Source organism: Vidua macroura, chromosome 1, assembly GCF_024509145.1.
Source record: "Vidua macroura isolate BioBank_ID:100142 chromosome 1, ASM2450914v1, whole genome shotgun sequence".
NCBI classification, from domain to species: Eukaryota; Metazoa; Chordata; class Aves; order Passeriformes; family Viduidae; genus Vidua; species Vidua macroura.
The window spans coordinates 108689583-108706092 of NC_071571.1; the positions used below are offsets into that span (position 1 = coordinate 108689583).

General features: G+C 40.0%; 1 protein-coding gene across 1 annotated transcript in view; it reads left to right on the forward strand.

The window, feature by feature from the left end:
• TAF4B (TATA-box binding protein associated factor 4b) overlaps positions 1–15816 on the forward strand; it is a 72550-nt gene extending 56734 nt beyond the window's left edge. The window contains exons 14-15 of the mRNA XM_053997010.1: positions 2201–2320; positions 13268–15816. Of these exons, the coding sequence (XP_053852985.1) occupies positions 2201–2320; positions 13268–13432 (285 nt within the window). The 3' untranslated portion in view covers positions 13433–15816. The remainder of the gene's footprint in view (positions 1–2200; positions 2321–13267) is intronic.
• Positions 15817–16510: the final 694 nt, after the last annotated feature.

Here is a 16510-nt window from a genome sequence, read left to right on the forward strand (position 1 = left end):
GCTGGAAGTGAGCACCTGCCTCTGCCAAAAAATCTTAGCATTTTATTGCTGAGATTTAACACTTATTCTAAGCATTTTATTGCTCCTGCTTAAATCTTTCACAGTTTGTGAAGTTTCAAAATTTCTTTTAATTTATTTTCACTTTCCCCCATCTCTGATTGGCTGGAGTGTGTTACTGAATATAAAGATATGATATTTAATCTATATGTGAGATTAAAGGAAAATTTATCTTAAAACATTTTATGCTAGTAGACAATTGCAAAATACTAGTAGTTTGAATGTTCATAGTCTGTAAAGTATTCTTGAAAGCAGTCGTGTATATTTGGATAAAAACAAGCTGACTGAATTGAGTGAATTTTGATAAATAAGGTTTTAATTGTGTACACTGCGCACAAAAGCAAGAATAGTGTGTGTGGAAAGTGAATGATGGTATCTAGCTTTGAAGAAGTACTACTGTGTGAAGAAGTAGTACTACAATAAAAGCCTCCTTAGGGTGATCAGAGATGACTTGCAAACAGTGCTGTTTTCAAAACTGAAATGTACAAACCCCCCAAAAACTCTATTCTCAACATATTTGTTAAACTCTTGCTTTACCTGATTTCTGCTGAAAAACCTTGAGCAGTTTGAGTCTTCCAGGGAACACTGTCCTTTTTGGAATCTTGACCTGAAATACTGTTTTTATTTAAATAGCCTTGTTGCTGCAGTACCTGATGTGAAGCTGCTACCATCACTGAAGTCTACTTATATGATGTAAACTGAGGCTTGTAACAACACTCCCCCAGAAACCACAGAAACCACCCAGCCAAAAGCTGTCTCCCCCAAAACACTCCCCCTGAACCCCAAAGTATTTCTTGGTTGTGGATTCATCTCTATTTAAGTGGTAGCAAGCAGGAGACTTACACCATGTAGGGACTGCAAGCTCAGTTGTTATCAGCTGCTCTTCTCCTCTCCAGGTGGGATCTTTGAGAGCTGAAAAGCAAGCAAAATCATAGAGTGTTGCAGGCTTGGTAAGCAAGATATCTGTATTGACTGGGTGAGGAAGTCCAGGGAATTCATTGGGTATATGATGGGGAGGGAAAGAGATTTGGATGCTTTCCTACCCATGGTATGGTTGTACTTCAATTTTCTTAAGATGTGCACACACATCCATGCAGAGAATCCCCATCTGAACAAACTTCTAACTCCTGAGTATGGGGAGGGTGTGGGCTACAGAGCTATACTAGTTGACCATCCCAGGGTTGACATCACCCAGAGGTTTATGTTTGGAAAGTCTTCCTTCTCCATCCTCCATCCTTGCTCCAAGTTGGACAGCTGGTGGATCTGGAAGCAGTGTGGTTGTATTAGCAAGGTGGCTGATCTAAGACAGTAAGTCTGTCAGCAGACTTGACTGGGTTGAGCTCCAGAGCAGCTGGCATCGATAATCATTGAATAGAATGTGTCTCAAAATACAAGAATAAAACTTCTCTTTTTTTCTTTTTTTTCTTTTTTTTTTAAATTTTAATCCTCTAGATAGAAAACTATGGTTTTCTATCCCATCCCAAGTTTACCTAACCCAGATGAAGGTTGTTTCTAATGATTTCTTAGTGTTCAGCAGTTTGGGAGGTGAGTGAAAATAAACATGCACTGTATCTCTGCCTTGCTTCAGATATTCCTCAACATGCACGTATGTACTGGGAAAAGAAAGAATGGTAGTCAACTAGCAGCATCCTGTTAAATTGGGTAGTACAGTGTTTCACAAAGGCAATATTAAGTGCTGAGTTCAGGTAATAAAAGAAATTTGGTATCTTTCTTGTGCAGTCAGGAATTGAGATTTTGAAATAAGAATAAAACCAGGTCACATAACCTGGTAACTTCAATTTTTAATACTAATCCAGCTTCATAAACCAGTTCAGACCAAGATTTTCTGTTAATCAGAAACAACAAACCTTATGAGGTAAGGAAGCAGCTCTAATGCTTGTGTTAAGGTTGCATTGATACCACAGTGTGGTCTCCATAAAAGGTGTTACTTTAACAGTGCTGTCCATAGGGCTTCAAGCATGACCGAGTACTGGAATTTGTCAAAAATGACCAGAAAGAGGGGAAAGATGCTGTGAAACACATTGTTTCTGGAGGAGCTACAGAGCCATCTGAAACAGCTCTAAAAAGAACCTTTAGCATAATGTGTATCATAATTAATGTAGATGTTTTCTTTTTAAATTAGATGCAACAGTTGGAATTAGCACAGATGCAACAAAGAGAAGCCAACCTCACAGCTTTGGCAGCCATTGGACCAAGGAAGAAAAGACCATTGGATTCATCAAACGTTGGATCTGGGCTCGAGGTACAGATGTGGCTTGCAATGACTTGCATGTTGTTACATCTTCATCCTGAATTACATTTACTTTTCCCTGTAGGAAGAAGTGCAAATTCTTTAACGCAAAATGGTTTGTTGCGTTCTGTAAGACGCCTAGTTTGTGTGTTAGGTGCTTGAAAGGATTGTTTCTGGTAAATTTGATGGGAATGTGTAATTGTGTGTTAAAGGAAAGACTGTGCATAAGAGCACTGTGTGTAAAGGACTAAATGAAATAATGACTCAGAGAAATTCCCATCTATAGTGGAGGGTAACCAAGTTGTGGTGGCCTTCCACAGTGGATAATTGTCATGGCCCCTCAGATGAGCTCACAGTTCCTGGTTTGGATGGCTTTTGAAATGGCTCTTGATTTAACATTTGACTGAGCACATTTATCCATGCACAATGCATAGGGATTCTTCTCAAATATTCTGTGAGTTCACCTTGGCTAGGTTCTCCCAAAAAGCAGTAAGCAAGTCAGTAAAGCTAGACCATTCACTTCCTGCAATGAGCCAGATCATCTTCTATGGCTCATGTTGAATACTGAAAGTGCTTTTAACAAACCTTTTCTGAGCACATCTCTCAATATGCCGAAGAGTAACTGTTCCCAGTACCTGGGAAGCTTTTGTGGCTGCAGAAGTCCTGAGGAGACTGACAGCCTACTTCTGTTAGAGGTCATCATCTTTGCTGGAGATGGGAGAAATTCATGTTACAGCCAGTTTTGCCCCACTATCATGAAGCCTCGATATTGCTCAAGTGAAAGGCTGGTTGGCCTGACATAATCACAATGATCAGGAACCTGGAAAGTAACTCTTGTGTGGAGGCAGTGGTGGTAAAGTTGTCCTTTCTGATGAACCTTCAGTCTTTTTCATTCTTGTTGTCTGGGAAGTTTAAATAGATGGTAGGATTGAAAATACTCTGTCATTTTAGCATAGCAGAGTCTGGGAGGGCCTTGTCCTCAGTTATTTGCGTTGTAACTGAGACAGTGGTGGCAACTGTCCTGTAGTTTTTCTTCATCTGGACTGTGACAAGAGGCCTCACTAAGCAGGTGAGATAGAGTTACTTCAGTGAATTTTTAACTTATTTTTTCCCTGACATGGATACAGAATTAGGTCTTTGAATACTCCCTGTTAACCACAAGTGAAGGGAAGCAATCTTTCTAAACAAGCTGCAGAAAGCAGCATTCACAGCTTTTGAGCAGCTTTTCTTCTCTTCTTTGAAGTTTTTAAATGCACTTTCACATGAAGCTAAATGTATGTTTTTTTTTTTTAATACCACTGGAAAAACTTGAAAAAATCAGTCTAGCAGAAGAACAGTTTTCCCCATCCTTTTCTCGTCTTCCCCCAAGCTTCTATCGGGTAACTATTCCTGTTCTTCATAGTGGTTTTCTGTAATTATTGCCGGATTTGTTTCTGAATATTTAACAAGTCTGCCTGTTAAGTAGTTTTCAGTTATTTCTCATCATCTGTGGTATGTCTGCTTTATTAAAAGCTTCATGAGATTATGCCAAAGTGAGGCAGATAACAGTGTTGCTGTTGAAAGCTGGTGATCCATTATTTACTTTGCCACTTTAAAAGAATGTGGACACGACACGCCTAAAGCTGACCATAAACCTTGATAACATTCCATTGTCACAAATTTACCTGCTGTATTTTAAGCTGCTTGTCTTATGGTTGCCATATAGACTTGATTTGTAAGGGCAGTACGTGAAACTGAGTCTGACAGTTGAAACCATTTTGGTTTCTTGCATGCAAGCTTGCATTCCAGTGCCTAGTTCTTAGGCTTCATGCTACCAGAAAGCATTTCTCTGCAGACCTTTTTTTTTTTTTTTTTCCTATTTTGTGAAATAATGCAGGATAGCAATCCCTGAGAAACATTCAGATTTAAATGTTTTTAAGTGTCCCAATATGTCTGAGCAGGATTTATAAAAGGCTTAAGACTCCTCATGTAGAATAAAGAATGGTTTTGACAATCACTCTGTAGTTCAAGAAGCAGAACATTTGTAATACATTCATGATAACATGGCAAAACATCCTGAGCAGTAAACAACATTCCATTCTTCAGAGATGAAAGGAGGTCTTTGAAACTGAAAGCAAGTACAATATGGCCTTAGGCTGATACACATTTGGGCATCTTTAAAATCATCTTTTTGGGCAACCTGTCTGAGAATAATCTAAACAGGCAGGATGTGCTTTTTCATTTCAAATTGCAAATACAGACAAAATACAGAGTGCTTTACTCTCAAATAATCTTAAATGTCAGAAATTCTAGACTGTGCAATGGCAAGTAAATCTGTGCATAATACTCCTGTGACTTTTTAATTTTTTTTCTTTTAAAGACTAATAACTTGCTAGACTTGTATGATGGAAGAAATTATTCCTAAATATTAATGATATTTAACATTATTGAGTGAAATCACTGATGCTAACTGGATTAAGATTTTTAACTATGACTTCAGCTTTCTTTGGATAATGTTCTTTGTGTCTCCTATGGCCATGTCAGCTCTGTACAGCTTCTTTTTATGGTTGCCTACTGCAATAATTAAAGGAAAGGAATTCTTTCAAGCAATTATTGATGCAAACTGAAGCCCTAATGTATTTGGGCAGACGGAGGAAATAATCAGTTACAGTATGTATTAAAAAAGTGAAACTCTGTAAGCAAATTTGTCATATATTTACCTTTCTTTATTCAGTACCAAAATGTAATGGATATTGGGAAAGTTCAGTTCAGCAAACTGGGTTGGTTGGATCTGCTGCCTACTGTTGCAGTACATGTGAAGGGTTCAAACCAGCATTTTAGGGAGCATGGTGTGCTAACTTATCCACAAATGAGTATCTGTGTTAAACTGGGATGATTCTTCAGCCCAAGGTTTTCTATTTCTCCATACACCAGCACTAGGCTTTGCTCCTCTTTTGAAAAGTCTTTTTTCCAAGATACTTGAGCACATGATTCCTGCACATTCATCTTATTTTGATGTCTGAAATTGTGCTTTTCTTGGTCTTTCCAGGAGACCTATTATGGGTCATTTTAATGTGGTAACTAGAACATGTGGTGACACAAGGATGTGCTTTCCAGCTAGAAGCCTGCTTGCCAGCAGCCTCATCACCTCATAGCCTAACAAGTACAGAAAGAGGCTCTCGTCCAGAGGACTGCCTGTCAACTAATTTGGACCTAAAAGCAATATAAAAAGCATAATCTATATATTGCCATGATTGCTTATGTATCTCTAAAGTTGAAATAGCAGTAGGGACAAATCCATGATGATCATGGAATGAAAAAATAAGGCTAATGCTCTAGGCCTAATTGAAAAAAAAAATTAAAGAAAGACATCAGTGTAATGGGAATTCTTTTTCCTTTCTTGTTGGAAACACTAGTTTGGGTAGTTTTGCATGTTCTCTTCACTGTAACTTAACATTTGAATGGTATTGTTCAGAAAGAGCAATTTGAGACAGCCTTGGTAAGAAAATCCCTCTGTTGTGAAAATGTGTTAATTGGTACTACTTGTAATCCAGAGGTGGCAATATCTTCATCTCTCTCATTCTTATCCCTCTGGACAGTTTTGGATACAATGAATAGGAGAGGCCTTCAGATTTCATTTATATGTGTCTTGGGGTTTATGCATTTGTTACCCACCTCTACTCCTCCCCTAGTTTGAGGGCATATGGTAAACAGTAATGAATTAAAGGGTAGGAAGAATTGAAAACTAACTCATCTTGGGAAGGGAGGACACTTCTAAAACAAATAAGAAAAAAGTAAACTTGAAACCACAGACTCATTTTCCCAATTCTTTGTTCTGTTTCATAGCTTTTACTGGTTGGTAACACGCCCCATAATGTTTTCAATGCTGATAAATAGTCAAGGATTTTTTATATTTTTTATTAGGTTTTACTGCTTTTCTGTTGACAAAGACATTTTGGAAACAGCTTTTTCTCATTTCCACTGTAACTGGAGTCTTAGAAATTTGAAGACTACAGTTCTGAGTCCTTAAACTTTCTTTTCTTCTATTCAGAGGTGTCTTGGGTGCAAGGTCATCTTTGGCCTTGAACCAAGAGCTGTGTATTTGTGTAGAATCATGCACCAGGGAGGAAAAATGTCTGCAGATGTTTCTGAAAGTAGATTCAGAAGACTGGCTGTTAAACTTATGGTCATTATCTGAATTCTTCTACTTTGTATAGGAGGATTTAGTTGAATACTAGTACTTCTGTGTCATTTTTTGGGGTAGGCCACTTGCTTTGCGTTACTTTCCTGGGTCCATGATAACACATTAGAACATTATAACTTAGAAGTGATGCAGTCTCTCCTGCCCCGAAGGCTATTGGTGCTGAGTTCTTCACTTGCTTTCTTCCAGGCTGGTTCCACAGACTGACTCAGGGGTGTACATTTCGTGTCTTTTCTTTCTTTTTGCCAGATCCAATGGCAAAGGAAATTCCACTTTCCAGATACTGCTTGTGTCTGTTCTGTCCCTTGCCAAGACTGGCTGCTCTGTTAGTAAGTGTGGGTTTTGCCTCGTCACAGGCTTTGCTGTGCAAACATAAGCTACTGCAAGTAGTTGCTACATAAGTAAATCATGCAGCTGATATGCTGTGGTCAGTGCAGAGCCATTCAAATACTCCCTTTCTGTCAAACTCCTAGCCCTGGCCAACATACTTAAAATAATGTGATACTTCCAGGGTTGTGCACATCTAATACAGCAGTCCACACTTGCATTCTTCTTCTGCAAAGAAGTTTGGCAAGCAAAAATGGAAGAAATGCCTTGTTTAACCACAGTGGTCATTGTTCCATTTTTAGTATTGACTGTGGGTGGAGGAAATGAGCTTGTCATCTTCTCTTGTGTCTGCCACATCTGATCATTGTTAGCAGAAATTAAACTTACCCTTCTTGCTTTACAACTTTGGGATGCTGGTATGCACATTGATTAAACATATTCTGTATATGGTGCTTGTTTAAGCTTTGGAAATGTTCTTTAGGTTGACCAAGGAAGAACTGAGCCTTTGACCAACAAGTCCTTTCTGCAGAATGGAAGTAAACCCAACTCTTCCAAGTGACTGGGGAAGACATATGATTTGTTTTTTCTGGTGTGTGACAATACAATGGCTTATTTTATTTTATTTTATTTTATTTTATTTTATTTTATTTTTTATTCCCAGAAGGGGTTTTGCTCTTATAAGTGGTAACTGTAGAAGCTAATGCCACTTGTTTTGGCCATAAACTTGTCTGATGAGGGAACACACTAGGACAAATCATCAGCTTCAGTATTGGTGTTAAGGACATGACTGTGTCTAAGTGTGAATTTAAAGGCATGAATTGGCTCTGTAGCAAATGATAGCTCTCTGTGCAATGAGGCCACTGCTTGGTCTTTGGCATGGGTACATGATAATCTGCAAAAGTATTTTCTTAGAAGCTGCATAAAATTAATTTAAAAGCAATCACTTCAAATTGAGCTACTTATATATAAGTAGGTGTTCATAACAAGGCTACAGAATCTGTTTCTACACTTCAGTGGTTTCCTTCACTTTCTCTGTGTCTCTTTCTGTCTCTGTCACCCCTTCTCCCAGCCCATAGGTATTAAGTGATACTGGAGGGTGAGGTTTTTTCTACTTTGCATATGCTGAATGTATGCAGACTCTTGATTTAAATTTCTGGTTCTTATTTAAGCACTTGGACAACTGAAGTGTCTGTGACATGGTCATCACCTTTGGAGAAGAAGGCAGCTAAAAGTTACTGCAATTATAAAATGTCTTCAGCATCTTAGTTACCTGTTTCAAGACCTAAGAAAGCACAGCTCTGTCAGCTAAAGAGTTTCAGTTTCTGTGCTGAATTTCCTGGTGCCTGTCAGTCTAGGCTATACACTTGATCTGATTTTTTTCCCCATATAAATAGGCAAAAATATTCTCAACTGCCATTCACACACTTCAGAAATACAGTTCATTGGCCCATATTGTGCCTTCTCTGTGCTAGAGATGAACTTAATTCTTCTTATATGTGAAAGAGATCTGCAATTTAAATGACTAATTGCATTGTAGCTTTAGGCTGAACATATTGGTAATGCACAAATGTTGATGACATGTGAAGGGTCAAGAGATTTATAATTTAGTTGACAATACATTGCTTAAAATGATGTGGCAAAGAGCCAGAAAATTTCAGCTTAATAATTGTCTGTTAACTAACATGACATATTTGTATAGGATTCATTACCTCCAGGTACAGATTAAGCATCTGATGTACCCATAAGAAGTGACATGCGTACATGAATCTTGGGCATAATAGTGAATAAACTGACATTGCATTCACAGTAATTTGTTTCAATATGTAAAACATGTTGTTGCCTACATTTGAAAGGACTTGTAGGAATGTTGCAATGAAATCTGAAGAAAAATGTGTAATTGAATGGAGTTTTCTATTATATAGATCTGACAGCTCTTTGAGGCTTTTTTGTAGGCTGCAGATAACATCATAAATACACGCTTGTTTTCAGCTGCACAAGAAGCAGTCTGGACATAGAGATCTGAGTCTTTCAGCCATTGGCTTAAGCTACCCTAATGGTCTATAGGGTTAAAAAAAAAATAAAATCCTCAGACCCCAACCTAAAACAACCAACTTTATTTTTAAAAAAGAGTCATATAAATACTGAGTCGTGTAATATTTTAGTGTTGTGAATGTGGGAGTATTTCTGTCAGACTGAGGTTTGTTAGAATAGGCAGCATCAGTAGGCTGGCTTGCCACCAGACTGCTATCAACTTCTTTCACTTTGTTTTCTCTGGCCTACATTAGCCACTTACGTGTACGAGCAAAAACGTCACAATTTTGCCAGGGTCTGTTCCTTTCCCCCTGCCTGCTGGAGGAGACTCAGGTAAGTGCTAGAACACAATGTGTTAATGGTTTTTTAACTCTTGTTTCCTCCTATGAGACAGAAATGTGTTGTGTGTTTTACAGCTGGGAAACCAAGTACAGCATACACTAGATATCACTGATCTCAGGGTGACCACATGTGACAGAGATGGGGGCTGAACCTGGATGCTTTTGCTTCAGTTCACTAGGTGCTCTTACCACCTTTCAGCAACATCTCTGCTGTACACAGCTGTCATTTTTCAATGTTTGGGGATGTCACTGAAAAGTGTCTCATGACTTTGCTTCCTTCTGCTGGTGGTATTTTTATAATGTTCAGCAGAGCTGCAATAACAGTTTACTCTCTTGGGATCTTGGCTCTGGGCCTGTGATATGTTTATGCCACACCAAAAATTGAAATGAGAACTCTTGGCTTGACTTTTAAACATTTGACTGAGTGCTTTTCTCCCTTAAAGTTTCTCCCTCCCAAGAGTTTAAAATTTTGAATTTTGGTTGAAGTCATTGAATTTGGGAAAGGGAGCGTATACTCCACCAGGAACAGCTCACTGAACCTGACTGGAACTTGGTGGGGAGGGACATGTCTGCAGACCTCCATGAGTTTTGTGTCAGGGCCTGTAGAATAGCTCTGAGCAGTTTTGAAATCCTTGTTGGTATCCATGGTCCAAACTTGCAGATGCCAAGCTCCAGATACCTTGCAGACTAGAAGAAAGGTGGTAGTGGTGACTCTGTAGTTAATACACTCCTGCCTTTTCAGAAAATTGGTATTTCATTCTCCATCCAGCCACTGGAGAGAGCTCTAGAGATCTTTAAACAGGTTTCAGAGCAACCTCTGAATGAAACTGGCTGTTCAACAGCTTGGGACTACAGCAGGAACACCACAATGGGTTCTGCTGCCAAGTGAGTGTAATTGATCTCTGTCAGGTGTTTATAAAAGGCTTTAGGGGTGAGAGTGTGCTGCTGTGGAAAAGGTGCTGATTTGGGCTCAATTCTGAGGATAGTTCAAAAGCAGGACTGCTGCTGTTGTGACCTCCTGGGCCTGATTTTAAGCCAGTTGTTGTCTCAGTACTGGGGTGGGTGGTTTACAGTGGTGCAGTTACACTGCTTTAGTGCCTCGCCTGGCTAACAAACAGGGTCTGTCAGCTGTGATACCCAGGCTGACTGGTAGAATCTACACTGGCAGTTGACCCTCCTGGGCTGTGTGTGTCTGTCATTTACCTTTTGGAAGGAAGGCAGGGTGGTGAGGGTTTACTGAAAGGCAGGAACTTCAAGGGAAAAAAAAAAAAAAAAAAAAAAAAGCAAGAGAACAAAAAGGAGTTGCTATTTAGAGCCCTAATAATGGCTGATTGTAGTACCCTTTGTTAGAACTGATTCTATCAGAATCACAGGGATGCATTTTCTATTAGTTTATCTTTGTACTTGTCTGTGACCTGGTTGAAAAGCAGCAGTTTTCCCCTAGAAATAGACAAAGCTGTCTTGGGGTATGCTGAAGACAAGCAGTGAAGAATCCCCCAAAACAGCAAGACCCAAGTGGTTGCTGCCTGAATGGGAGGAGCATAATAGAGATGTCTGGGAGCAAGGAGTCAACTGGTGTTTTTCAGGTCTCAAAAGTTTTGTGCTTTTGAGGAAGGAGTATGTGAGATCTAAAGGAGAGGATTATTGACTGTTGCCTAGGGCTAGACAAGGTTGACCTCCTACCCAATAGGAATTTGCTCACGTGGAGCAGCAGAGGACCCTCCCCTAAAGTGTCCCTTGTGTCACTTGAGAGCTTAGAGCTGGGCATTTAATAAGTAAAGTCTTGGACATTAACAGCAGGGTTTGTGATGGTTCTTTGGGATGTGCAGATCTTGGACCACTGCTTGGTCCAAGTTCCAAAACAAAACCAGGAAAAACCAGTGTTTCAATACAACTGTGGAAGACAGTAGCTAACAGGAGATAGTGCTCAGCACTGCATAAATTCTCTTAAAAGTGGGTTCCCTAGCATGGTCCCTATCTGGACTGGAATGACCTAGGCTGTCTGTTGGTTTCTTTTATTTTAAACCATCATGTGCTGTGAGAGAAGGACACTTTCTTTGAACTTGTAGTAGGAGCTATTGGTTGTCAAAGAGCTCCTTGACCCCTGAAATGCTGTGCTGGGTAGCTTTGATAAGCCAGAGTGATGCTATGGAAACTTAGAACTGTGAATGGCTGTCTTAGTAAACAGGGGCCCAGAATAAGCTTTGACTTTGGATGTGGTATTACAGCATAATATCGCTTTATGTCTCTGCACTGGGCATGATGGGTAAGAATTTAAGAATAAACAAATCCATAACACTGTCTCAAATTCAGGCAGCTTGGTACTTCTGCCCTGTTGTAGCATCTTGCAGCTACAGCAGCTTCCAAAGCGGGCTGGGCGATTTGTGCCGTCTGTCTCCCTTTTTGTAAGAGTGAACAGGATTGAGTGGCTTTGTTTGGTGTCTTTTTAAAGGTAAGACTTCTAGTCTAATGACTTATTTAGAGAGAAAATACTTTCACCTCAATAAAGTTCTTTGAATTATAAAGGACATTGCTGTTGGGTTACTGAAAACCCTTGGGGTTTGTTTCATTTATAACATTGCCTCGGGCCTTCTGCTGCATCCTGTTGGACTGACCTCCTTTTCAACCCGTGCTGGCAGCTGCATTGCAGAGCTATCTTTTCCCTGGATCCTTCAGGGTTGTCATATGACAAACTTGAACTGTGACCCTTTTGTGTCTTACCAGGACAGCAGTGCCCTCTGTGCAATGTGGCCAGCAGTCTTCCCCACGCACGCATTTGTTCCAAGCCATTTAACAAACTGAAAGTTTCAAATGATGGCATTTCATAGTGTTTAATAGTATTGACTGTAAAGCAAATGAAATGGTGCTGAATACCCTGCGTGCTGCTTGTAAAAAAATACAGCTTCCATTTCTGCAATGTGCCCTGGGTTTAATGTGGCTAGCATGTGCTCTCTGGTGGATCTCTTTATATTTTTAATAAATTTCAATGCTTCCACCCTAACAACAGTAGCATTTGCTGCTATATGTAGTCCAGCACTGGTAGTCATTTCTAATAAATGGGGGGTTTAAACAGATTTCTCTAAGCAAAGTGGGCAAAGTCATTTTGCAGAAGTCTTGCAGAGAGTGTTAGGGTAAGAATTGATATAGTTAACACTGCATCCAAGCAACACCATCTCCAAGTGGTGTTGATGCTGGCAGGCATTGCCTTGCTGAAGTTACAGAGACTGAGCACTCGTATTTGTACAAATTACATTCATTACCAAGAACCCTCCAGTAGTGATAAGAGACTGGCTGTGCAGCACAGATTGGCTCCAAGATAAGTAGCCAGTCTATTGTGCAGCTCATGGTAATCTTCCTCTTCCCCACCCCTAATAATAAATCTTGGGGCATTTTGGAAAGCATGGGGGTTGCTCGTTCCAGTAGCTTGAATATAAAACTACTAAATAACATCATCTCCTACCAGTTGTATTTTCATAACCAAGCAAGGCAGCTGACTGAGATGGATAGGCTCAGATACAGTGTTCTGAATATCTGGATGCTTTCACTGAGTATTTGTTGCCCTCTTAAAGGACAGAGCACAGATGATGGCTGGGATGAGTTTCTCCTGGCCATGTTCTAAAGGTAGGGTGCACTCACAGTGACAGTTTGCCTCATGAAGAGATGGAAACCTCTGGAGCAAGCAGTAGTTAGAGCTGTGCATGACCTGGGGCTCTGCATAGGTACTGTGTTAGTACCTTCCTCATAGTTGCCTGATCCTTTCTCAGTGCAAGTCTGTTTAGCAGACTTCAGTGAAACAGCAGTTATTTATCTTACCATATTAGTATAATTTTAAAGGAAGAAAGAACTGTGTGGTTGCTTTGACTGAAATAAATCATCAGCTGGCAAGTGCTTGCTTTGTCTTTTTCAGTATATAATCTGCAAAGATTTTTGGATTGATGGTTTTCAACATGGAAAGCTGAACATCAGTGGGCTAGTTTTATACAAGTAGGCAGTATAATCCAACCAGTTTAGTTAAAATTTCTATTTACATGAAATTCTAATGTTTCTGATGGGTTTTTTCTTCCTCTCTCCCCCATTTAGGGTTTGAACAGCAACGGAATTGCTGGATCATCAGGTTTTAGCCTTACGAAGCAGATGTTCTGTCCAAGAGTAACCCGTGTCTGTCTCAGGGACTTGATATTCTGCATGGAACAAGAGAGGGAGATGAAGCATTCTCTACGCTTGTACCATGCTCTTCTGAAGTGATTTGAATCTTGCATTTCACCATACTGTCTACTGCCAAAGATAACACTGAAGCATTGTTGCACTGTCTTGAAATTCCAGTTTCTGGAAAATGATCCGTTGTAAGGATAACTCTTGTTTACAGATAAGCATTTTTTTATTAAATACCTAACTTAGCACCTGTAAGGTTTTTAATAATACTTGGCTTAAATCAGTCTATAAAACAGTCAAAACACTGAGCTGCACACATAAGCACCTATCTGCTTGCATTTAACTGTCCTACAAGCTCTGAGGGCTTGATAAGTGTCCCTAGTTTATGTATGCCACTTGCTTCAGTACTCCAGAGTCTGCAACATCTGTTCTATGTGTAGTGCCACCTTCCAACCCAATCTTATTTAGGGAAACAAATATCATTATAATGGCACAGCATAGCATGGCAACTGTATTTAATCATGAGCCAGCAGTCAGTAAACATGCTAATGTATTGCCTGTCTGACTCAACCATCTTAAATTTTCTGGGTTTAGAATTACTACTGGATGCTCATTGGTGGAGATCAAAGTAGCAAGCAAAAGGAATGAGGGGTCCTTTCTACCCCACACTTTGCCTCGATTGCCCTCAGCCTTTCCTCTGAGAAAGTGACTGAGGGAAGGAGGACAAATCAGTCATTCTTGTAATTGGAAGTACATCACATAGTGTAGTTAGGGCATACTTGCATGGTCATGGAAAATTCGGAGTTACTAAAAATAAAAGGAGTAAAAGATCCTAAAAAGGGAGGGTAAACAGAAAAAACAGTTTATCTTTCTGTGGATACAAAAAATAGCATTAAAGTTGAGCATAGATGTGGAAAGATATTAACAAAACCTGTTCTGACTATAAAAAAGGAAAAAGTTGAGATGCATTGAAACTGGCGCTGAAGACTCCTTGGAGAGGAGCAGTGTTTGCAAAGCACAGGATTCACTGCTTTAGAATATTGTTTTAATACTTTAATGTGGTGTAACAGGGAAGCTTCTCAAATAGAAAGTATTTAGACAGTTGCTTTGTTCCCATTCAGTGAGAAGGAGGACTCTGGATTATAAAGACTGTTAGAACAGGTTCAAAGATTGTCTACTTGGTGGTAAAGACTGCCTTGTGGTGGAAGGAAAGCCCTCTGGGTCACCCGTCTCCTCAGGCTCCAAACATGTTGCCTTTCATGACACGGCGCTGTATAGTATGACTGTTTCCCAGGACTGGTGGGAAAACACTGACTGCATTAATGGAATCACAGAATATCCTGAGTTGGAAGGGACCCTCCCCAAGGATTATCGAGTCCAACTCTAAAGAGAACGGCCTGCACAGGGATCGAACACAGAACGTTACTTGCACTGTGCTCTAACCAACTACTGAATGGCTTCCTGCTGAATTTTCTTTTCTTTGACAAGAAACAAGCTTCCTATGGTTATTTGGCATGCTGCTTCAAAACTTGAAGCAGCTATTCACACAACTACTCTGCACTGTCAGAACCACTGTAGATGGTTACCAAATTCACGAAGTTGTGAATTGGTTATGTTGGTTTTTGTTGGAACAGTAGTAAACAAATCTAGTAAATGAATAATGAATACTGTAAATTATTTATATATGTATATATAGCGCATATATATATATATATAAGAAAAGCAGTACTTTGACTATAGTTTGCAAGATATTGATGGCATCGGGCAAAATTGTTTTGTATTATTAAATGCTTAGCTTTACTTTTTATGTAAAGTGCAGCATTTTCCATATTTGTGTACTGTTATCTTATTGATCAGATGTTAAAAATTATTTTAAATATTGCATTAAAGCAATTATTTTATTAAAAATAATAAATTGGCAAGTTTGTTTCCTGATGTGAGAAGTTCAGCATCCGAAGCTGTCAGCACCATGACTAATGGTGTGACTCGGGAGAGCGAGTCCCAGCTGTCTGCCCATCGCAGGAGCTGGCACGGTTTCCTCACGTGACATATTAACTATGAACAACTCTGTTTGAAGGGGTTTTAAACAGAAATAGGTGACAGAGAAAAGGATTGCTGGAAAGGGATGGGGTGGGCAGGGAGAAAAAACAACGTCTCATGTCTGATTTCCTCCTCTCAGCATGGAGACTGGGTTGTGGGGTTTTTTGTTGACAGCTGGGCAGAGGTGAGAGCTTTGCACATGTTCTGGGAAGCAAAAGCATGAACTGTGTCAGACTTCAGCAATGTGCTATAGAAGCACTGTCCTAAATTATTTTTAAAGCAACTCACAATTAATTAAGCGCAGGCTGGAGAACCACCAAGAGCATCTGCAAATTGGCCTGCCTCTTTCTCTTGAAACCAGTGCAATACTGAAGTGAAATATGTTGGAGAAAATGATTGATAAATAGATGTATCTAAAGGATTATGGATGATTCAGGTGTTTTTATGGCCTGCCTATGATGCAGATCACATGCTTTTATTGCTGCCAGAGCAAGTTGTCTCTTACCAGTAGACTCTCCCTGTGTGCTTCCTCTTCCCCCATCTGTCATGTCCACACCCACCCCACTCCCAAAAGACCTCTCAAATTCAAAAAATTTACACTGTAAGGAGTAGCAGATGTTTCAAAAAGGTTTTTCAGCAAGTCTTTAGGCCTAATTTCAGACAGGGACAGCTTTGTCTTTGGTGCAAAAACTGAAAATACTTGTCTCCTTGCCAAGAGTTCATCCTGCCTCCCATTTGACCTCAGCTTTGTTTCTGAGAAAAGTGTCCTCTAAAGTGGCAGTCAGGAGATACCTGGGCTTTGCTCAGCCACATCAGGAATTAAAGGAGAGATCACCTGGGGTTCGCTTCCATGCTTTTCCCCATTTTTCCTGCCCTTTATGGGAATACTGAAATCCCAGTCATAAGATTATGAGGACAAAACCTGCTATCATACTCCCTTGCCTTGTAGTTCTCAGTGTGCTCATGTTCAAGCTTGGGAACCTGGGGGGACTGTCTGTGCTACCGGTGCTGGGAGGGCTCTAAAGCTTGCTCCAGGCACTTCCTGCTTTCCAGCTGGCCTGCCAGCCTAGTGGCTGTTTCTGATGCACTGAGCTGGCTGGGCAACTATCTCTGCCACTGAAGTGCTCAACC